This window comes from Octodon degus, unplaced genomic scaffold, assembly GCF_000260255.1.
Source record: "Octodon degus isolate 3935 unplaced genomic scaffold, OctDeg1.0 scaffold00012, whole genome shotgun sequence".
NCBI classification, from domain to species: domain Eukaryota; kingdom Metazoa; phylum Chordata; class Mammalia; order Rodentia; family Octodontidae; genus Octodon; species Octodon degus.
The window spans coordinates 14,573,069-14,595,558 of record NW_004524588.1 but is presented as its reverse complement, the minus strand read 5'-3'; the positions used below and the strand labels follow the sequence as shown (position 1 = coordinate 14,595,558).

The following is a 22,490-nucleotide window of genomic DNA, read 5'->3' as shown; positions in this document are numbered from 1 at the left end:
TTTTATTTTGTTCTGTTGATCCTTGGATCTCCTTTTCTGCCAGTATCATGCTTTTTTTATTTTTTTTATTTTTTTAAATCATGGTACCTTTGCAGTATAACTTGAAATTGGGCACTGCTATGCCCCGTGCCTTGCCTTGTTGCCCAGAATTGCTTGGTCTCTTTTGGCTACAAATAAATTTTAGGATTGTTTTCTTTAGTTCTGTGAAGTATGCCAATGGTGTTTTGATTGGGATTGCATTAAATCTGTATAACAGTTTTGGAAGTATGACCATTTTTTTTACTATATTGGTTTTTTTGTGTACCTAAGAACAAGGGGTAACTTTACATTTTCTGATATCCATTTCGATCTTCTTTTTCAAAGAACTGCAGTTTTCAATGTAAAGGTCTTTTACTTCCTTTGTTAGATTGATTCCTAAGTTTATTTTTATTTATTTACTTATTTTTGATGCTACTATAAAAGGTGTTGTTTCCTGAATTTCTTGGTCCATGAGTTTGTGTACAGGAGTACTGTTGATTTTTGAGTGTTGACTTTGTATCCTACTATGTGACCTGTTTAGTTTATGAAATCTAGTAGTCTTTTGGTGGAGTTTTTGGGATCTTCTATGTAAAGTATCTTGTCATCTGCAAATAAGGATAGTTTAATTTCTTCCTTTCTTGTCCTTATTCTTTTTATTATTTTCTCTTGTCTAATTGCTCTGGCTAGTGTTTCCAGAACTGTATCGAATAAGAGGGTGACAGCGGGCCTCCTTGTCTTGTTCCTGAGTTTTAGATAGAAACTTTCAGGTTTTTACCTTTTAAGGTGTGTTGTTGGCTATTGGTTTGTCATAAATGGCTTGTATCAGATTGAGATAAAGAACTTCTATCCCAATTTTATGTAGCTTATTTAATCAGGAGTGGGTGTTGGACTTTCTCAAATTCTTTTTCTGTATCTGTTGAGCTGATTGTATGTTTTGTTCTTTGTTTTGTTAAGGTGATATATTCTGTCTATTGATTTGTGCATGTTGAAACATATGTGCATTTTTTGGTTGAATCCTGTTTAATTATAGGATTTCTTGATGATTTGCTGTATTTTGGTTGCCAGAATCTCGTTCAGGAGTTTCTTATCTATGTTCATTGAGGTGATTGGCTTATTTTGGTTGGATCCTTCTCTGGTTATGGTACTAAAGTAATGCTTCAAGGAATGAGTATGGGAGTATTGTTCCATTTCAGTTTTATTAAATATAGAGTTTGAGGAGTAGTGGCATTATATCTTCTCCAAAGTTTTTGTAAAATTCAACAGTGTGTCCATCTGGGCCTAGGATTTTCTTTGTTGGTGGATTTTTAATTACTTTTCAATTTCATTGACTAATACTGGATTATGTACAATTTCTGTAATCTTGACTGTTGTATGCCCTGGTGTAGTTTTTTCCAATCATGGCTAATTGGAGCTCTGTATGCCTCACTTATACTGTAGGTCATTTTTTTCTTTTTGTGGGTGAAGTTTTCTGCTGTACCTTTGTGAACAATATTTTTTAATTCCTTTGTGTTATTTTCTGAGTTTTCATTTATTCTGGTTGATGTTTTGTTATGCTCTGCATCATCTAGCAACTGTTGAACTGATTTTGTATGATCCCTTGCTATTTTTTAGAAGTCTTTCATTTGATGGTAACTAGTTACAAACCTGTCCTCTAGATCTGATTATTCTAGCTTTACACTGGTCAGTTCTTTGGCGTACATGTTAAATAGAATTTTTCATCTCCTGGATATGTTTGACTATGTTTTATGGCATCCGGTGTCTTTGCCAGCTTTACCTCCACTCTCTGACCCTGGATGTCTCCTGCAGTTGTCCTCCCTGGCTCACTGGGAGTGCAACAGTGGGAGCCCTGAGGTGGAATCAACTCATGGCTGTTCTCGGTCCTGAGTTTAGCTGGCCCCTCCCTAAAATGGTGTCTGGCCAAGCTCCCCCTCCGTGGGACATTGCAGTAGTGCGAGGCACCTACTGCTCTGGTCTTCTGGTGTGTTTCCACTTGGAGGCTTCAGGAATCACCTACGCTTACTGTGTCTAGGTAGATTTGGTCCTCCAACATGGTATGAGTCAGGAGACAGGGAGAAAGGGCAGTTTGCCCCTCTTTTTTCTGTGTTGTGGTCTGTCTCTTCACTGTTTTTTCTGTGTCTGCCCGAATTTTCACTTCAGCTCCTTCCTGGGTCCACAAATTAACTTGTTGGGATTTTGATTGGATTTGCATTAAATCTATAGATTAATTGGAGGTAAAAATTGACATATTGACATAATATTGTCTCCCTTATGGAGACTTCCAGGCATAGTTGAATGTCCTTACAAATCGTTTCTTGGGTTTTTAGTTATGAAGGGAGATGAGATAGGTTATGTACACTTAGGGCTAATTAGTTTTGTTTTACTAACTTGTAGGTACAGTATTCCTTCATGATCAACATGCCTATGTGTAGATCTGAGGAAAGAGCTGACCCAAAGTTTTATAGTAAGAATACAAAATCAAGGTCAAACTTCGTTTTATTTTCACTTATTTGATGTCTGTATTCCCAAATGAAGAGTCATTTTTGTTGTTATTTTTCCTTAACCAAAACTGTCAAGTCCCTAACTGCCTCAGAAGCAAACATAAGACATGTTTTTAATGAATAACAAGTCTATGAGTGGCTTGGTGACACATTACTATAATCTCAGCACTATGGGAAGTTGAGGCAGGAGCTTGAAGCCCAGCCTAGGCAATTTAGTGATTTAGTTAAGATGCTGTCTCAAATAAAAAATGAAAAGGCTAGGGATATGGCTCAGCGCAAAGGCCTGGGCTCAGTACCTCCTACTGCTCTCCTCCCTTGAAAGAACCTCAGGACTTTGCTCTCTCTCTCTGTTAGGGTCTTTCACTGTGTCAGCAACATAATTAAGTGTGATCATGGGCCAATTAGTTATTAGTCCATCCAAATGTTTTTATTTGAAAGGAATGAGTGCACAGTCTTAAATGGCCCTGAAATGAGACCCAGATGCATGGTACAGTTTCAGTATAGAAACTTCCAAGTGAGAACAGAGATACTTGCGAAGTGGTTTTTCAGAGGCTAGTAGATTAAGACAGAATAAGAACCATGTTGATGAGGATTGATTTAATTTGTTACATGTGATTGATTGACAATATTGTAGTCTATATAAAATTAATAATTAGATAGACTGGGATAAAATTCCTATGGAGACTAAGTATGTGATTCAGTGATTTAATGGATTACATACTTTCTATAGCTTTCTATATGTGCTAGTATGTGTGAGGAATCAATCTTAAAGTGTGGTTTGCCGTCTGCTGGCCTTAACTTTGGGAATGTTTGGGGATCTTTTATAGTCATCCTTATCGCCTGTGTTTTCAGTCCACTTTCTCTGTTTTTCTTTTATGGGGCTTTTTTTCCAGGCTCACCTGCTTTCCTTTGCCTTATCCGGTATAGTAACGATGCCACTCTGACTGTGTTTTCTATCTCTAGCGTTTCTTTTTGATTTATTTTCAGGATTTCCCTCCCTCTCCTCACATTTGTATTGTCTGCTTTGTCCATTAGAACCTGTAGTGTATAGTTTTTAAATATCCCATCTGTTAATTTTGATATCCCTGCCGTGCTTGGTCAATGTGTATAATCTGTTTTCTTTTCCTTTTTTTAATGTTTTAGTGTGGCTTGTTACTTCTTAATCACCGGACAGGATGTTTTGGGTAAAAGGAACTGATAACTGATCCTTCATTATTGCTACTCATCCCCCAATTTAAGTGGCACTGGGTGGCCATAGCTGGCTTTCCCTTTCTGCAGGTTTATTTTAGCTCACATCTGCAGAGGTTGCTGTCCTCAGTCTCTTAGTGCTTTGCTTCTGGCCAGAGTGAAGCAGAACATTGCGGTGGGGAGCACGTGCTGAGGGCAGCTGCTCCCTGCCTGGCAACAGGAACCCAAAGCGATAGGAAGGGGCTGGGGGCCTGATACCCCTGAAGGAGGCCCACAGTGACCTGCAGCGCTTCCTGCTGCACAGACTCATCTCCTAAAGATTCCCCACCTTTCATTCGTGTCCCTGGCTAGCAACCAAGCCTTTGACCCATGGTGTTTCTGGGACATTTAAAATTCAGACCATAGCTGTTGAGCTTTGATAAAATCCCAGTAGACTGAGTGACAAGTCCCTCAAGAGAGATTGGTTAGGAGGAACAGAGTCTTTTAGAGGGGTTCTTTGATCCTCCGTGTAGACCCGTGAATTTCTTGTGAGAACATCATGGTAAAACTCACAACAGTGGAAGGACCTCTTCCTACATTCTTGAATTGCTCTGCCTGCAGTTTTTCTCAAACTTGTCCATGCCAAACCTTCAGCCATTTCTGAATTGTGTTTAGCTTTTTTGCCCAGGCACTGTTTCTCCTGTAGGTTTTTGCTGAGTCTGCTCCACTAAGCCATGACTCCTAGTGTTCTCCTCTTTGTTTCTCCCCTCTTGAGGACTGTAGTTCACCTTGTGTCTTCACACTTCTGACAGATTAAAGAGGAGTTGTGTTTTTTTTTTTTTTTTTCCTGTGTGTTCAGCTCTTTGCTTTTTGAGGTGGAACATTGACTTATAAACTCCTTATGTATAGAACTAGAAGTCAAAAGTCTGGCTTTACTTTTTAAATTTAAATAATTTTTTAGAGTAGAGAAAATAAGAGATGGAAAGGAAAACTTGCTAGCTTTAGAGAGCAGTGAAAATTGGGAGGGTGACATTTCATTGATGAAATTATTTTACAGCTCCCTGTGCCTTTCAGAGGATCTTGCTTCTCTGTCATGGAGGATTTGTCGTATGAGCATTAGGAGAACCCATCAGTCTTACTGTAGAAGAGCTATTGAGATACCCTGGCTTGATTGCCTAAAAGTAATTTTGGAGGAAGTTAGATGAGGGATGTAGTTGTTGAGGATGTAGAAGAAACAAATTGGCCGTGAGTTGATAATTGTTGATAGTAAAAGTCTTCTGTCTTTTTTGCATTGACATTTTCTTTGATAAAAAATTATTTCATCAATCATCACTCTGACTTTGCAGGAATGAAGTGGTTCAGTCTAAAATCAGGGAAATAAGTAGAGTGTTTTTCTTGGAAACCTAGAACATTGTAAAAGTTTTATTATTTCCTATAGCTTACCTGGGCGGTTCCAAGTAGTGCCTCTAATATATTATGTTTACTTTCTAAATAGATACGTCACTATTTATAATCATGGGTTGTTTATTATTTGAAATTGACTAATACTTGATTGAAAATGGAAACATTTACAAAAATGGCGTTAAATTTGACTTACTTCATTAATCCATTTCCCAAGGAGGTTACTTTTTATCTGTATAAAGTTAAGAAATAATCAATGCTAACTGTTGTGCTAATCTGTATTCTTCACTCACTCAGCATGGAGTATTTAGAGATGTGTCTGACATGTCATTTCTTTTGTATTATTTATTTAATTAATGTTTTTTCTTCTGTTATTTATAAAATAGTGAGATGTAAGCCTAGTGTAATATAGGTATAATTTGGCTTGTTGATGAGAAATAATCCTATAGTTTTAATTTTTTTAAAAAAATTATTTATTTTATGTGTGTGTGTGTGTGTGGCCAGCTCAGCCCGCCTGGGGGCAGGGCTGGCTGGCATGTGGTGCTGGGGGATTGAACCGCGGTCCATGTGCTTTGCTAAGCTTGTTCTAAGTAGGTGCTTTAGACCACTGAGCCATCTCACCAGCCCCAATCCTATACTTTTAAAATGGGAGAATATTACATATTATTTACAGTTTCTCAAATTGAGATTTCTTAGTTTAACTATTATCTATTTTTTGTTACAAAGAATCAATCCAGAAAAACTAATAGATGTCCAGAAAAAATTGGAATCCTTTTTAGCCCAAGATCAAGATTTAAAAGAAAGAGCTCAAAGGGTAAGTTAACTTTGAATTTGATACTTTTATTGGACTAGCATATGTTATATTTCATTATTTTGTTCTACTTGTGTGTTGCACAATCATGCCTCAAATATTTAAGCGATGTGTGTTTTGTATTGGTAAGTCTAGATTGCTCATTAAATTTTCAACAAGTTTCTTATAATTACCTGTCTATAGACAGGAACTAGTGGTAGTCCTTTTTATTTCTTATTTTTATTTTTAATTTTTTTTTCATGTATTTTGTACAGGGTCTCACTCCGCAGCTTGCACTCGTAGTGACCCTTCTATTTTCAAGCCTCTCAGCGCTGGGATTACAGGCGTGTGCCACGATGCCCGGACTTGGTGGCCAGCTTGGTGTGCCCAGGGGCAGGGCCAAATGACATGTGGCACCAGGGATCAAACCCTGATTCCTGTGCTTGCCTAAGTAGGTGCTTAGTCCGCTGAGTGATAGTCCTTTTTAAAATGATTTTTACATGTACAGTGACCTGATATAAAGTATATTGTATAAAATTTTCATGTGGTTAATAACATTGCTGTAAGTTCTGGTTGCATTTTCTTGACTTAGATTAGTATCTTATAATAGGTTAAATTTCTAGGAACCATAAAACTCAATTATTCTGTGTGAATAAATCTTATAATGAGAAAAATAAAATTAAAAACTTTCTTTGCTGAATCAACAAATTATGGTATACAACTTATTTTGAAATATACATACATTGTAGAATGTCGAAATTAAACTAATTAATATACTTATTACTTAAATATCAGTTATTTGTGGAGGGGGTCACTTTTTAGCTTCACTTAATTTTTTAGTTCATAGTCTATCAATAGATTCTTTGGAAAAGGATGATGGGAAATAGTTTCATATTGTACATTCTGATCTATCCAGCCTAATTTTTGAATTAATAAATGTGAGTCTCTTTAGGAAGTCCTGGTTTTGGCCACTCTTTTACTATCTTACCTTGTAATCATCTGATCTTCACTTCTACGACCACATCAACAGCTGAGCTAGTGAGCTAGTGAGTAGGAATTCAAAGGCAGGACTGTATTTCAGTGGATCGGTGCGATGGGAGGAAGAAAATAAGAAGATGTGGGAATGGAAACTACGTTGGTAGAGCAGCCACGGCAGTACGGTGTTCAACAGTCAGGCTTTGATGCTACAGTTTTAAAACTGGATATTCTCAGCAAGCAAGTAAATTTTACTTACAGATCAACACTTCTGCCTTTTCCTAATTTAGTTGATATGTTAGTAATGTATTGTTATATTTATAGTAATACTAATAACAGCTGAAATTTGAGACCTTTTATGCTGGGACTTAGTCATGACATGACAGTTTACACGGGTTTTCAGGCACTGTGTTACTGAACTTCCCCAGTAACCCATAAGCTAGGTGCTTTTTAAGTTGTTTTTTTTTTTTTTAAAGAGAATAATAAACAATAAAAATGATAAAGAATTTCAAAATAAGATAGAAAATTAACAATGATGAAGGCCGGCCAAATAGCTCAGCGGATTAAAGCACCTGCAAGCAGGTGCTGGGCCTGGGGGCTTGATCCCCAGGCCTGCTGTGCCGGCCCTGCCCCCCCCGGGTGTGCTGAGATGGTGATTGAGACTGGGTGGCCCTTGCCTGTAATCCCAGCACTTGGGAGGCTGTAAACAGGGGGATCACTATGAGTCCGATCTGGTAGTGACACCCTGAACACCCTGTAGACCCTTCCCTAAAAATACAAAAAAAGAAAATTAACAATTGTTATTATATTGCGTATTGTTATCATCAAAATAGTTGCTCATATTACCAGATTATAGGCATGTAAGAGTGATTAAGCAATGTAAACACTAATTGTTCCTTTCAGTGAACTAGTAGATATTAACAGTATAGTTATCTTAGCTATTGAGGGGTGTGTGTGTGTGTGTGTGTGTGTGTGTGTGTGTGTCTACCTATGTAGCTTCTTTTTTTCCTTTTCTCCTTTCCCCATCCCAGTTGTTCTTTCCTTTTGAGCAGTTTTCCCTTTCACAGTATGTATTATACCTTTTGTATCTTATTTCCCTTTTCTGTTCTTTTTTTTTTTTTTTTGTGGTACTGGGGATTGAACTCAGGACCCTGTGCTTGCCAGGCAAGCACTTATTCTACTGAGCTGTCTCTTTGGCCCCTACCCTTTCAGTTCTTTACACTAGAGAGACAATATTATGTTTACACATACGAGTCTGTGTTTCATTTATACGATTTGTTTCTTTTATAAGTATGATCTCTAGTTGTATCCACATACTTACAAAAGCCTCAAGTTTATCTTTCTTTATAGCTAAGTAATACTCCATTATATCAAAATACCACATCTTTTTTTATTTTTTATCTATTCTTGGTTGCTGGGCATTTGGGTTATTTACAAGATTTAGCTATTACAAACTGTGCTGCTGTAAACATGGTAGGTAGGTGCTTTTGCTTTTTTTTTTTTTTAACTTTTTTGCTGTAGTTCTAGCTTGAGAAAATTAGAAGTTGTGTAGAGTCACATAGCTATTAAAAATGGCAGTCTGTAGATTTAGATTCATGTCTTTGAGAACTCTGTTACTTCAGGAGGAAGTAATCTAAAAGATGAGAAATCTAGATACTAAACCATTTAAAATTATACTTCTATAAGTTTACTTCATCTGAAATTTAGTGAGAAGGATCTTTGAACAAATTTCTTTTTTTTCTTTAATTTTGGGCATGAAGCTATTTGTGTGCATATGTTGTCTAGCAAACATTCAAGTTAGGAAGCTTCTTTTACAAACTTTGGGAATAGTACATACATTAAAAACCATATGTATGGATTCTGTAACATCATGAACTGCTGCATAATTAGGAAGTTATCCCGTTATGTTTCAGAAAAATTGGAAAGATGTTGTTTCATTGGTTTATACATACAACAAGTGAGCTACCTTCCAGAATAACTATCATAGAATAGTCTTCAGAGTAAAGATTATAGAATAGCGCATTGAAATAAATGATACGGTGTATTTGGTATCATGCATGGTTTAGCAGAATGGCTGTATTGCCATCACCAGCAAACTATCTCATTTTACAGAAGTGATTTTCTAGCTCTTGATTATAGTTTGGATTGGAGTAAAATGATAACCAACCGGAGTGATTTGCTTTTGTGGCTGGTTGTACAGGGAAATATCTTTGAATGGATACTATCTATTTTTGTTCATCCCTGTGCAGTCAGAAAATTGTTTAGAGTTAGTTGGGTATAAAAATATCAGTGTAGGAAATGTGGCTCAGTGGTAGAGTTCTTGCCTTGCATGTGCAAAGCCCTGGGTTTAATCCCCAGAATTTAACAACAGCAATAGAAACAAAAACAACAAAAACAACAACGTTACTCTAAAGTTCGAGGAAAATATGAAGCTTAAGAAACATGAGGATTAAATACACTTATAAAAATTAATTTAAAAATAAAAATAATGTATTTTGTTACATATTAATTTTATCAGTGGATCAGGACATGTACTTCTTGGTTTATAAAGTTCTGACATGAGTATAATTTTGTTTTAAGCAGAAATGGGAAAAGATATTCCAGGGATGATAACTTACTTGAAATCATAGTTTAAAAAAAAAAGAAAAAGCTGTAGTAACTCCCTTTTCTGTTATGATTTAGTTAAGCATCGCTTAATTTAGTAAAAGTTTGTTTTGTTGAAGAAATTATCTTTTGACCATTGTAATAATATTACCAATAAGAAACATTTACTGGTACTTTCAATATTCCAGAAGATGTGGTAGGTATTTTGTATAAATTTTCTCATTTTGTTGTAATACTGTAAATAGGTATCACTATTTTTGATATCTGGGGAAACTGTTCTTTAGAGAAACAAGAAATTCACTTAGCTAATAAGATAGAGCTTAGTGTAGATATTCTGTACTATTCCAGTACCTATGGGTTCTCATTATTGTAACTGAATATTACCTTTTAGAGGAGCTTTTTGGGGAGGTGATAATCTGTGTTGAGCTGGCCTGATGAAGCCAAATGCACAACTTTTTCTGCTATTACAGTTCTGAAAGATAGAGTATTTATTTATTTATTTATTTATTTATTTTTATGTGCCTATGAGCAGAATAGGGATGTGCTGACATATTGTTGCTTTTCACTGCTGTTAATTTATCCTTTTGGTTAATTTTCTTTCTATTTTGGTGTAACTTCATTTTCCATTTCCATTGTTATACTTCTCAACCTTTTATTTTACAGTGTTTTGTCTCCTACATACGTTCAGTGTATCTTATGAAGAATAAAGAAGTATTTGATGTGAGCAAGCTACCTATTACTGAATATGCACTGTAAGTATACAGTTTTGCTGTTATTATGGCTCCTCAGAGTTAGAGAGAAATTGTTTCCAGCCTGGCTATCTGAGAGTCCTAGTTTAAACCACTTTGCCTTACAGTAAAAGGATCTGTTGAAGATCTAGAGAAAAAGATTAAGTCAGCTCTGTGAACGATTAGTTGCTAAGTGTTCCCCTCTTGCTATCAGGGAAAGTTTCATGTTTCTATGTCCTGTGTATTCTTTATTTTGGTATTTCTTCTAGGTACTTGCAGTTAATTTGGCAAGATGACAGTATTTAGTGGCTGAAGTTACCATTATATGAATGGAGTGATTGCTTTTGTTTTGAATGAATATTTGAAAGATTTTCAAAAACAAATTTTTTTTGCCTAAAAGAAGTGTTCATTCTTTAAGAGAGTAGTACCCTGTGTCAGAAAATTACTGATAGATGCCCCTGTGAGCCTTATCTTGCTTTGAGTATCAACATGGCGTTTCCCAGACTGTGATGAACTCATGCTAGGCAGTTCTAGAAGTTTGGTCTGTTCTCCAGGAATTTGAGTGCACTTAACTTTAAATTTAGCCTAACCGAAATTTTCATCTGTGTGAGCTCCGGAGTTTTCTCTTCTTGATGTTAGATTGTAGGTTTAATATGACAAGCAGTTTGCCCGTTACACTATTTTAGAATCTTTAAATTGCTAATAGTAGTGGGCCACTAGGTTTTCATGGGTAGAAAACAATGCCATGGATAACACACTTTTGTTTGCTTTTTTGCCAGTGCATACTTTCACCGTCACTGAATATGATCTATGGTTTAGGCTTTAGCTGATTTTTATAGTATATGTGACGTTCTGTCCTGGTTTTTTGATCGACTTAGCTGGAGTATCAGCAACCAAAATGGGTGTAGGTTTTTTAATACTGTTGGGCTACACTTAGGAGGTGTTTTGTTGCATCAGCCTTGAGTACATGTCATGTTTACAGTTGAAGACTTTTGCTTTTTGTGATACTTAAAAGGGGGAGAAAATTAACTTGGTCCTAATTTACTGATATAGCTTAAATGGTGATTTTAGTGTTTGTGGATATTTATATGTATACTTTCTTGTGGTGTGTAATTTCCTTTCTAAGTCTTTGATGACTGAAATAGTTCTATATATGCAATATATATATTATAAATATATTATGTATGCAATATATATATTACCAGGGATTGAGCTCAGGACCTTATGTTTGCCAAGCAGATGCTTATGCCCCTGAACTATCTCCCTGGCCCTAAAAGAAAGTTTTAAAAAATTTGTGGAAGAAACATTTTTGCATGTTTAATTTGTGTGGGTTATTGTGCTCAGTGTTAACATTATTCATATATTTGAATCTCTGTCTTCAAGAAACAAAGTTTTAGTAGCTAAAAAAGTATATAAACATAATGCATTATATGAGTCACCTGATTTTTTTTTTTTTTTTTTGTGGAACCGGGGATTGAACTCAGGCCCTTGTGTTTGCCTGGCAAGCACTTATTCCACTGAGCCATCTCCCTGGCCCCTACCTAATTTTTTTTTTTTTAACAGCTTGATGAGCTAGTTATTCTTTAGTTACTCCCTTTTGCAACTAGGAAAAGGTCTGGAGAGAGTTTCTTTTTTTGTTTTTGTTTTTATTGGTTTTGCACCGAGGATTGAATTCAGGGTCTTCACACTGAGCGAATTCCCAGGCTTTTCTTGTTTTGTGATAGGGCCTTGCTTAATTGCCCTGGCTGGACTGGAACTTGTGGTCTTCCTGCCTCAGCCTCCCAGAGGGCTGGGAGTATAGGCATGTGCCAGCACACCTGGAGCTCTAGATCAATTAAATGATGCACCTGAGATCATGCTATTAGTGACAGTACTGGCATTTGAACCTGAGCAGTCCCATTTCTGAATCTGTGACCTTCAGTACTACGCCTCTGTTTCTTCATGACTCTTGCCATTTAGGAAAATGGAGTGAGTCCATTTTATAACATAGTTGTTTACTGAAGCTTTCTTTTACTTAAGATTTTATTTCTAGTCTACCAGTAGGAATTAAGTGAAAGCTGATAGCTTTGATTTTTGAAGGGGAGGAAGACCTAATCTTAAAGTGAATTTTGATTATGTGTGGAAAAAATAAAATTTTTTGTTTTTTAAGTAAAAATCCAATGGCAGTGATTATGCCATCATGTGTTTCAGAAAGGGGATGGACTGTGATGGAACTCAGATTCAGTTTTTGTAGAAAATTGGATTTGTTCTTTCATGGCCCTGTCTTCTTCATTTTATTTAGTAGGCTATATTCTGCAAAGTATTTTCACACATCTCATATAGTTCTTAGTTGGGTCTTCACGGTGACAGTGAGATGGCCTGGTCAATGTTAATATCCCGTGTTGTGAGGAAGCGGAGGCTAAGAGTTGGTGGGTGTGCATCTGGAGCTGTGACTGCCTTGTTTGGGTTGCAGTACTCTTCTATGTTATGCGTTACTCAAACCAGATGTCTAAACTGTTTTTGGATGGACATTTGGTGCATTTTCACTTGGCTTTTAGATTGTTTAACCTTTAGTTTTGAGTTGTGTCTCAGAGGAACATTTGGGAATGAGTGTCTGATATGGAGACCATTAATTACAATATTTCTAAGAGGAACTTGGCTGAAGTATGAGCTTCTGTGGGTGTGACTCCTGACATCTCTTACTAGGTTTGTGGTAATAAAGGTGATTCTTGAGGTCAGTTAGGAGGTTAGTTTTACTTTCTAAGCACAGGCCTTCAATTTGGACGACTCCTACCAGAGGTGACAAGCCTGAGGTCCAGCTGCCTGAGTTAAATGCTTAGTCAAACTGCGGCCCTGCCACGAGAGATGAGGAAGAGAGTGTAGGTACCTGTGCCTCTTGAAAAACGTATGAGGCCAGGTATGGTAACACATGGCTGTAAGTCCAGCACTGTGTTCAGTCAGACTGTAAATAGACTGTACTTTCAAGTATGCTGAAGTAATTTTCTTCTTTTGTGTTTTAAGGTCTCTTGGTCTTGCTGTGGCACCGCGAATAAGATTTCTTCAGAAAATGCAGAAGCAGTTCACCAAAGAAGGGGCGAGGAGCCAAGCTAACAAAACAATCGAGCACAGTGCTCCATCCCTCACCAATGAGGAAGTGGAAGAATTCAGAGCCTATTTCAGCAAGAAAATGTCCATCCTACAGGAAGGTGGGAAAGGCCTAGAAGAAACAGAGCACAGCCTGGATAGTGGTTCTAGTGGTGAAGAACCGGAGGAAGGGGAGAAAGATGATGAAGAAATGGAAGAGAAACCGGGAAAAGAAAGAGGGTCTCAAACTCAGTCTGTCCCTAACACTGATGAAGGGCAGGAGGTCAAGGATGTCCCTGTGCAGTTCTTGGACAGAGATGATGAGGAAGAGGATGGACCTGATGATGATTTTCTTAAAGTGAAGCGGCGTGATGTGTTTGGGCTCGATCTTAAAGAGAACAAAGCATTACAGGTAAGTTTATATTACTTTTTCTTTATTGGTACGTTTTAGATATACATAGTGATAACATTCATCATCGGGAATTTGTACCAGCACATGGCACAGCATTGTTCTTTTTTCCCCATTCTCCCCCTCCAGCCCCTCTTTCCCTCTGTAGTTAAGTTAATTTTTTTTTTTTTTTTTTTTTTTTTTTTTTTGTGGAACCGGGGATTGAACTCAGGTCCTCATGCTTGCCAGGGAAGCGCTTACTCCACTGAGCCATCTCCCTGGCCCAGTTAAGTTACTTTTGATAGGTCGTCTGTCATGTTTTTATTTACTGTGTGTAATATAGTAATTATTACACAAGTTATTACTGTATTATTACAGTAATAATAACACAGTAATAACTTGTGTAATAATTACTGTATTATTAACACAGTAATTACTATAGTAATTAGTACAGTATTACTAATCAGTTATTACTGTTGTTGCTGCCTTGTCAGAACTCAAAAGAAGTGAAAAGTAAGAGAAGCGTAGAAGGGTGCTTTGCGTGAATTCTTCCCTCTGTGCTTCATATTTAAATGCAGAAATAGTCCAGGAAGTCTAAAAAGTTGTTGACGTAATCTCATTTGCTGGTTCTGTAGGTTTTGAAAGTAGCCAGAGACGTGACTGACATAAAGGAAGGCAGTGAGGCTCATTGTTTAAAGTGTGAAGATCTTTTATGATGATTCTTAACCTACACTTTGATTAAGTTGTTGTGAGGACCAGTGGTAATTGCTTAAATTTTACTGAAGATGAAATTAACTTTTGGTAACATATACTTTTGAGCACCAAGCCAGACATTGAACACGTCTCTTTAAAGACCACTTATGAAGGCTTATTCAACGTTTGCCTGTAACTTCTTGTTTTCTCTAGAAGCACTTGTTAGGAGGAGTAAGAGAGAGGACCTAGATAAAGAAAATAGCTCTTTCCTGGGATGCTAATAGATACTCATGTATGTTTTTTAGTCCTGTCCCTTATGTTTCTTTCTACTTTATATTCCTTTATTGTTGGTCATCTCTTGAAAAAGAAATAAAAATGCAAGTACTTGAGGGCTAAGTAGTTCAGCAGAATAAAGTGCCTGCTTAGGCAGGCGCAGGGACCCCGGTGTGCTGTGCCAGCCCCGCACCCACGGCGTGCTTGAGAGTGTGACTGAGACTGGGCATGGTGGTGCACACCTGTAATCCCAGACTTGGGAGACAGAAAACATGAAGATCACCGTGAGTTTGATCTGTATAGTGAGACCCTGTAGACCCTGTACTAAATACATTAAAAAAAAAAAAAATACAGCCCAACTCTTTACTACAATGTTTACAAAAATGCTAGTAGGAAATAATATATTTTGAGCCAGGAAATTTGGAACAGTGTTTAAGTAGCCAGTGACTGGAAAATAGAAATTGTGCTTTTGAGCACTTGCCGTGTTATATATGAAGTATTTTGTAAAAGTTGTGACATTTGGTTCTTAAATATCCTATGAAATGGTTTCCTAATGTAGGTGATAGGAAAAACCTATGGCACAATGCTATACTACTTTAGGGTTGCTTTAGGTTAATCAGACACTAAGTCTACAGTTCAGTGAAACAAGTTAGATTTCATTCATGAATGTATTAAAATTTTTCTATATCTTTTCAGCATCATGAATATATTAAATGAAATAGAATTCAGATTAGAAAGGAATCATAATTTAATAATAAACACATTATTGACATTATTAGGTCATGTGTTTTAAGTTTACCTCATTGGACATTTAAAAAAATTTAATGGATATAGCAAAGGACATTTGACTTTATCAAAAGGTTATTTTAGGTGACTGATATGCAGGTAAACTTAATTTTCTTTGAAGTGCATAATTTGAGCTTCGACAAATACTTGTTTGTGAGATCACTGCCATACGTAAGGTAAATAGTTGAATGACTTCAGAGCATCCCTTCTTGTTTGCAGTTGATTACCTCAATTCATGCCAGGTCCTGGTAATCACCGATCGGATTTCTGTTACTGAAGTTCTGCATTTTTTTGAAATAACATATAAACAGAATCACATAATGTAATGCCTTTTGTGTCTAGCTTTTATTCAGATACCATTACTGGATGTTTCTTAATTACTAAGCTCTATATATTTGATTTATGGATATATTGTACCTAGTGGGGTGTGTGTGTGTGTGTGTGTGTGTGTGTATGTATGTATTTATTTATTTATTTTAAGCTTTCTTTTCTTTTTATTGGTACAGGGTCTTGCTATGCAGCTCGGACTTATAGTGATCCTCCCATTTCAGCCTCCCCATTGCTGGAATTACAGGCATGCACCACAATGCCTGGGTTTGGTAGCTGGCACGGTGCACCGGGGTCCTGGGTCCCGTGTGGCATGGAATTGAACCCTGGTCCTTGTGCTTGCCAGGCAGGCACTTAGACCATTGAGCTATCTCCCCAGCCCTGTATTTATTTAAATAGGCATTGATTGTTCCCAGTTTTTAGTGTTCATGACAAAAGCAACTATAAACATTCATGTCTAGGTTTCTTTTTCATTTCTCTGGGATATATAATTAGCAGTTGGGTGCTAGGATGCTACTCTTATCTTTGAGAATCTTTAGTTGTTTTCCAAATGGGCTTACTGAATTTGTGTTCTTACTATGGTATAGTTCTTGATCCTTCAGAACTTACCAGCACATGGCATTATCAGACATTTAAATTTTAGCCATTTATTAGGTCTCTAAGCCAATGAAGACCACATGAGGCAGAGCTGAGCAGGCTTTAGAATTAATCAGTTGGCTTTTCTATATTAACTTATGAGTCTGTCATAGGCTTAAGCGACTTTCCTGAAGAGCCAGTGCCTGTGGGCAGAAGTAGAACACTGTGCCACTGGATCACGGTAGAGACCTGAGGTGGTCTCTCCGAAGGGAAGATAATATGACAGTTGTGGAGGGTGACTCAAAATTTCAAGGGCAATACTGCCAAGGGTAGAGATCAAACAGTTCTCTCACTAAGCAAAGATTTACTGCTTGAAGTGTCTTTGTTCTTTTTTTGCAAGGCCTTTCTCCTTTTTGTGCCCCTTTTGCCCCAGCTCTTCCCTGTACTTTGTTGATACTCCCTCCCCGCCATAAGTTAAGGACCCGATAAATACTGGCCAGTTTAGAGTCTTTGTCTTTGTCCCCACGAACTCTGACCTTCCTGGACTCCTGTAAACCATCTGCATTGTCTCCTTTATTCTTTTCTGTACACTTGTCTGTAAGATTAGGAGACTGATCAGCTCCTGAGAGTAAACAAATCTTTAAGGATTGAAGTTTTAATTTGCATTTCTGTAGTGATATCTTTTCATGCGCTTACTTGCCGTTTGTGTATCTCCTTTGGTTAACTGTCTGTGAAAGTCTTTTGAACCTCTATCAGAAATTGTGTTTCTTGCCTTGAGATTTAAGAGTTCCTGGTTATCTTTTTTTTTTTTTTTTTTTTTTTTTTACCAGGGATTGAACTCAGACCTTTGTGCTTGCCAGGGAAGCACTTATTCTACTGAGCCCTCTCCCCAGCCCTGATTTAAGAGTTCTGTATGGATTTTAGGTACAAATACCCTATTAGATGCTTTGCTAATCTTTTTTCTCTATCTGTATGGTTCATTTTTACTTAAGTGTCTTGCAGAGAATGGGAATACTACACTTTGAGGTATTTATCAGTTTTTCTTTTATAGTTTACAAATGTGTTACATGTGAAAAAACTGGTTAGCCAAAGTCATGAAGATTTTTTCCTGTGTTTTCTTCTTGAAGTTTTATGGTATTAGCATTTGTATTTTGAGTGTGATCTACTTCATAGTTGTATATGTGGTGGTAGGTAAAAGTCAAGTTTACTTCTTTGTATATGGTTCTCTACTTGATCTGTACCATGTATTGAAAAGACATGCTTTTTCCATTGAATTATTTTCACTGTAGTTTTCTTTCTGGACTTAGTTCTGTTATATGTGTTTATCCTCTTGTCAGTCTCTTCTGTCTTTGGTTAGAGTAGTCTTAACAGTGAATCTTACAGTGAGTCTTATATTTTGGTGTCTTATTTTTCCTAAAACTTTGGGCTATTGCATGTGTCTAAATTTTTGAATCAGATGGTTGATTTCTACAAAAACCCTACTCTTCACAGAGATTAAATCTATCTGGAGGAAATTGACATTTTAAATATTGAGCCTTTTGAGCTTATGATATATTTTTCCCATTTATTTAGCTCTCTCTTAATCCTTTTTAACATTATTTTAAAATTTTAAGCACACATACCATGCACATATTTTGTTACTATTTGACATTTTCAAGCTATTTTAAATGGTATTTAAACATTTTAAAATTTCTAATTCATTCTTATAAATATACAGAAATAAAATTGGTCTTTATATAAGAATCATTGTAAACCTAACCTTAGGTATCTTTTGGGGAGTTCTCTGAGTTTTTCTGCTAATTAAACCATCTTTATTTGCAAACATCATGATTACTTTCTTTACCAACTGTGTGCCTTTTATTTCATTTTCTAACCCATTATACTGTTAGGAATCTGTAAATTAGTAGTGATAACAGCAGATAGCAGTATGTTCCTGATCTCAGAAAGTAGAAAGCATTCTATTTTTCTATCACTGCATCTGATGTTAGCTGCTTTTTTTTTTTTTAAACAGACAGGGTCTCACCTTGTAGGGTTGGCTGGCCTCAGACTCACTAGATATTGTAGGCTGTCTTTCTATTTGTGGAGATTCTCCTGCCTCAGCCTTCCAAGTGCTGGGTTTATAGGCATGCACTACCATGCCCAGCTGTCTTTTATAAATAACCCATGTCAGATTGGGAAGTTGTCCTCTACTCCTGGTTTAGTGTTTTTTTTTTTTTTTTACTTTTTATGTCATTGGTGTATTTAAATATACATAATAATAATATTCAACAAAAAAAACACTATAGATTTTGTACCTGTACATATCTTGCTTCCTCTTTTTTTCCTCATTCCCTTTCCCTCCCCTCCCTTTAATTCTTCTTCTCCTCATTTTTAAGGCCATGTTTCTGTATTTTCCTTGTATTGTGTTTTCTTGTCCTCCCTTTCCTTTTCTCCTCCCACCTCCCTTGTTCTCCTTCTCACTGAACATTTCTTTCCATTTCCCATATCCATAGTACATTTTGGCCCTTATTTACACTTTCAGTTTCTCACACCAGAGAAACCATGTGACATTTGAACATATGTGTCCAAATTATTTCACTTAAAAGTGAAAGGTATACATACATCCTTGTAACATGTATCTCAAGGTACATCAATTTAGCTAGAAATGGCTTCTTGTTTGTCTCAGTTACTTTTCACTCCTTGCTGGGACAAAATACCTGCCACCCAACATTAAGGAAGGAAAGCGTATCAGGATTTGACTAGAGGTACAGATATAACACAAGATGTACAAATTTATAAGATTGACTTGCGATGGTCAGCCACAGAGTCCGATAAGGAAGCATGCAGAGTGAGTCTGCATACTGGAGACTGAAGAGTTCAGTCCAAGCTCTGGAGCTTACTGCAGTGTTCCTTGCAAGTCCTTATCAGGCGGCTGATGGGTCTGCAATGGAAGGCTGATGAGTCTACACCCGAAGGCTGAAGGATCCAAGGCACAAGCCAAGAATCTATGCTAGAAGCCAGGAAATGACCTCCAAGCTGAAGGCGAAGAATGGAGCTCCTCCATGGAAGAATGGGATGCTCCTTCCTTCTTCATTTCCCTTTGAGTGATGAGTCACTCTGGGCCTGCACACGAGGGTGCGGAATTGCTGAGCCATTTTAGTGAAGCTCTTAACTTCACAAGTTGACACAGTGGATCAACCACTACAGAAAGGTTTATTTAGCTCACAGTTAGTGGAGGTTTCCGTTCATACTCTGTTGGCTCCAGGGAAGACTGGCACATGGCAGAAGACAGCAGTTCCTGGCAGCATAAAACTGCAAGAGCAAAGGGAGGAGACACAGCTCTCTCCCTTCCATGATGACTACAAAGACTCAAGCTCCTCTGAGGAAGTGGCGCTCTTTATCCTTGCCCAGTTCCCTTTTATATACTTTTTGTGCCATTCTAGGGTGCCCCTCCACGCCCGAGGGAGGGGGCCTCTGTGCTCTAGGGAAGGCCTTTCGTACCCTAGGGCATGGAATTGTTGAGCCAGTTTAGTTAGGCTTTTAACTTAGCAGGTTGACACAATGTATCAAACACTACAAGTGTTTTATCATGAATAGATAATAAAGTCTATCAAATGCCTTCTCTGTAGTTATTAAGGTGTCATGTGGTGTGTTAGTCTGTTGATAGGGTACATTGATTTTTTTTAAGTTCTCCCTAATGTTGAGCCAATTTAAATTCCTATGGAAAGAAAAGGTGGATATGGTTTGTTTTCATTTACCTCTATTATAGGATTGTATTTACCAGTGGATATTTTGGTAGAGATCTTTGTACAGTACACTGTCTGGTGCACAAGTGTTTATGAATGAAGGAGCATATTCACTTTTATAGTTTTGTTTATTATGATTTATGTAGAATTCATTTGTAGGGTTTACTCTTGTTTTGATGCTGTGTAAGATTTGCCTTACAAGTTCTTGCTATGTAGTTCAGGCTCTCCTTGAAGTCACTATGGAGCCTAAGTTGGCCTAGAATTTGTGGAGATCCTTCTGCCTGTGTCTCCTAAGTGCTGGGATTATAGGCATGTGACGCCATGCCTAGCAAAAAAGTAGTTCTTAAGTTTTTAGAAGCATAAATGATTTACTGGATCCAAAAGATACACTTATCCAGCTCCAGCTTTCTAGTTTATGTGGTGGTTGATAGTACCTAATAGGAGTGACATAAAATTGTTTACTATGTTTACATCTTACTCTAAAAAATTGTATCTTTGAAATGTCTGGATGAATGTTTGCTATAAATTTGAAGTGCATTGAGGCATATCTGTTGAATGCAAGGAATATTTGGGGACAGGTCCTAAGAGTTTTGAGATGCTGATCAAGGAATTTTTGTATTTGCACATCGCCTACTGCTGCATAGAGACAGAAGAGTTGAAGTTATTGAAGTAGACACAGGCTTTTTTTTTTTTTTTTTTTCTATTTCATTTAGTCCTTTCAACTTCAACTTCACCTCTTATCTGTCTTTGAATCTTTAAAATCAGTAGTTGTGCGCATATTAATATCTTTAATTCTTCACTAGGAAGTTAAGGCTGTTGGTTTTGGATCTGATTCAGCATTCATCATCTCAATTAGCTTTTCATTTTAGACTTTACTCCTCTTATTTACTGTTGTATTATAGCCATTATTCACTGGGGGATGTTGATTTTCTTTTATTACAGATTTTTAAGGATAGAACTGTAAGAAAAACCAAACAAACTATACACACAAGGGGAAATAATAGAGTCATTTGGCAAATAAATGAGAGTATTTCCCAAGGGAGATTAAAGGCTTTCTTAGACCCTGGTGGCTTTGTTCAGGTATTTTTGTTTCTCCTGTTTTCGAATTGTCTTTATAAGCATCACATAAGCCACACAACAGAATTGGTTTCATTACTAGTTTGTCTGCTTTACTTCAATAGCCAGTATTTTTGTTCTTGTCCTTTCACTGTGGAAAGGGGAGAAAATTTGCCAAACTAAATTAAGATTTGTAGCTAGTGGAAACACATTGGATTATATACAAAATTTGTGTAATGATCATATCACTAATATGACAATACTTGTTTGGCATTTAAACTTTTTTTCTTTTTCCTTTATCAGAATACAAAACAGTAAATCAAAAATTAGGAATGATTCAGAATTTCACTAAACAAAAGGGAATTCAACCGTATTTTTTATATTGCATAGTATTGTCTTCAACTTAGTAGTCAGGATTACCAGATACTTGCATGCAAAATTGGAAAAAGAAAGAGAAAAAGATAAAAAAGTTATAAGAAATTAAGGGAGAAAGGGGGGAAAAGAATGAAAAAAAGTAAAAAAAAAATTAAGCATTAACAGCTCCTTTCCATAGGCCAGCAGAAATCCACAGTGCAGTTATCCAAGCCATCCTGCATACATACACAGATGGAGCTCTTCTCCCCACTGCCTCTTCTGTCCTGCTCATGTTAGTAATTCCTTCCTTTTGGGCACATGCGTTACCTTCTCACAGTATCTATTGCACCCTTCACATTTTATTAACTCTTTCAGGTTTTTACAGTAGAGAGACAATATGATATTTTCACATGTAGGTCTGACTTATTTCACTTAAGAGTATGGTCTTTAGTTGCATCCATTTAATGCTAAAATCCTCAAATTTATCCTTTTTTATACCTGAATAATACTCCATTCTGTAAAAATATCACTTCTTTATCCTTTCCTCAGTTGATGGGTATTTGGGTTGCTTCCAAGATTTAGCTATGACAAATTATGCAGTTATAAACATGGATGCACATATATCACTATGGTATGATGTTTTCAATTCTTCTGGAAAAATACCCAGGAGGGGAATGGCTGGGTTGAATGGGACCTCCAATTCTAGCTTTTTGAGTATTCTCCACACTGATTTCCATAGTGGTTGTATTAGTCTACATTCCTACCAGTAGTAGAAAAGGGTTCCTTTTTTCCTACAGTCCATCTGGGATTTATTATTGGTTGATTTTTAATAATAGCCATTTTTTTCTGGAGTGAGATGCTATCTCAGTGTTGTTTTTATTTTATTTTAATTTTTAATTTTTAATTTTTTTTGTATAGGGAAGGGTCAACAGGGTGTTTAGGGTCTCACTACTAGATCAGATTTGTAGTGATCTGCCTGTTTACAGCCCCCCAAGAGCTGGGATTACAGCTATGTGCTACCACGCCTAGTCTCAGTTGCCATCACAGTGTGCCCTGGTGGCGGGGCCA

The 22,490-nt window shown here is 36.9% G+C and overlaps 1 protein-coding gene across 1 annotated transcript in view; it reads left to right on the top strand.

The window, feature by feature from the left end:
* The window catches only part of Ddx10 (DEAD-box helicase 10), a 315,103-nt gene that overhangs the window by 52,973 nt on the left and 239,640 nt on the right, over positions 1-22,490 (top strand). Inside the window, exons 10-12 of the mRNA XM_004626217.2 lie at positions 5,811-5,898; positions 10,117-10,205; positions 13,182-13,656. Of these exons, the coding sequence (XP_004626274.1) occupies positions 5,811-5,898; positions 10,117-10,205; positions 13,182-13,656 (652 nt within the window). The remainder of the gene's footprint in view (positions 1-5,810; positions 5,899-10,116; positions 10,206-13,181; positions 13,657-22,490) is intronic.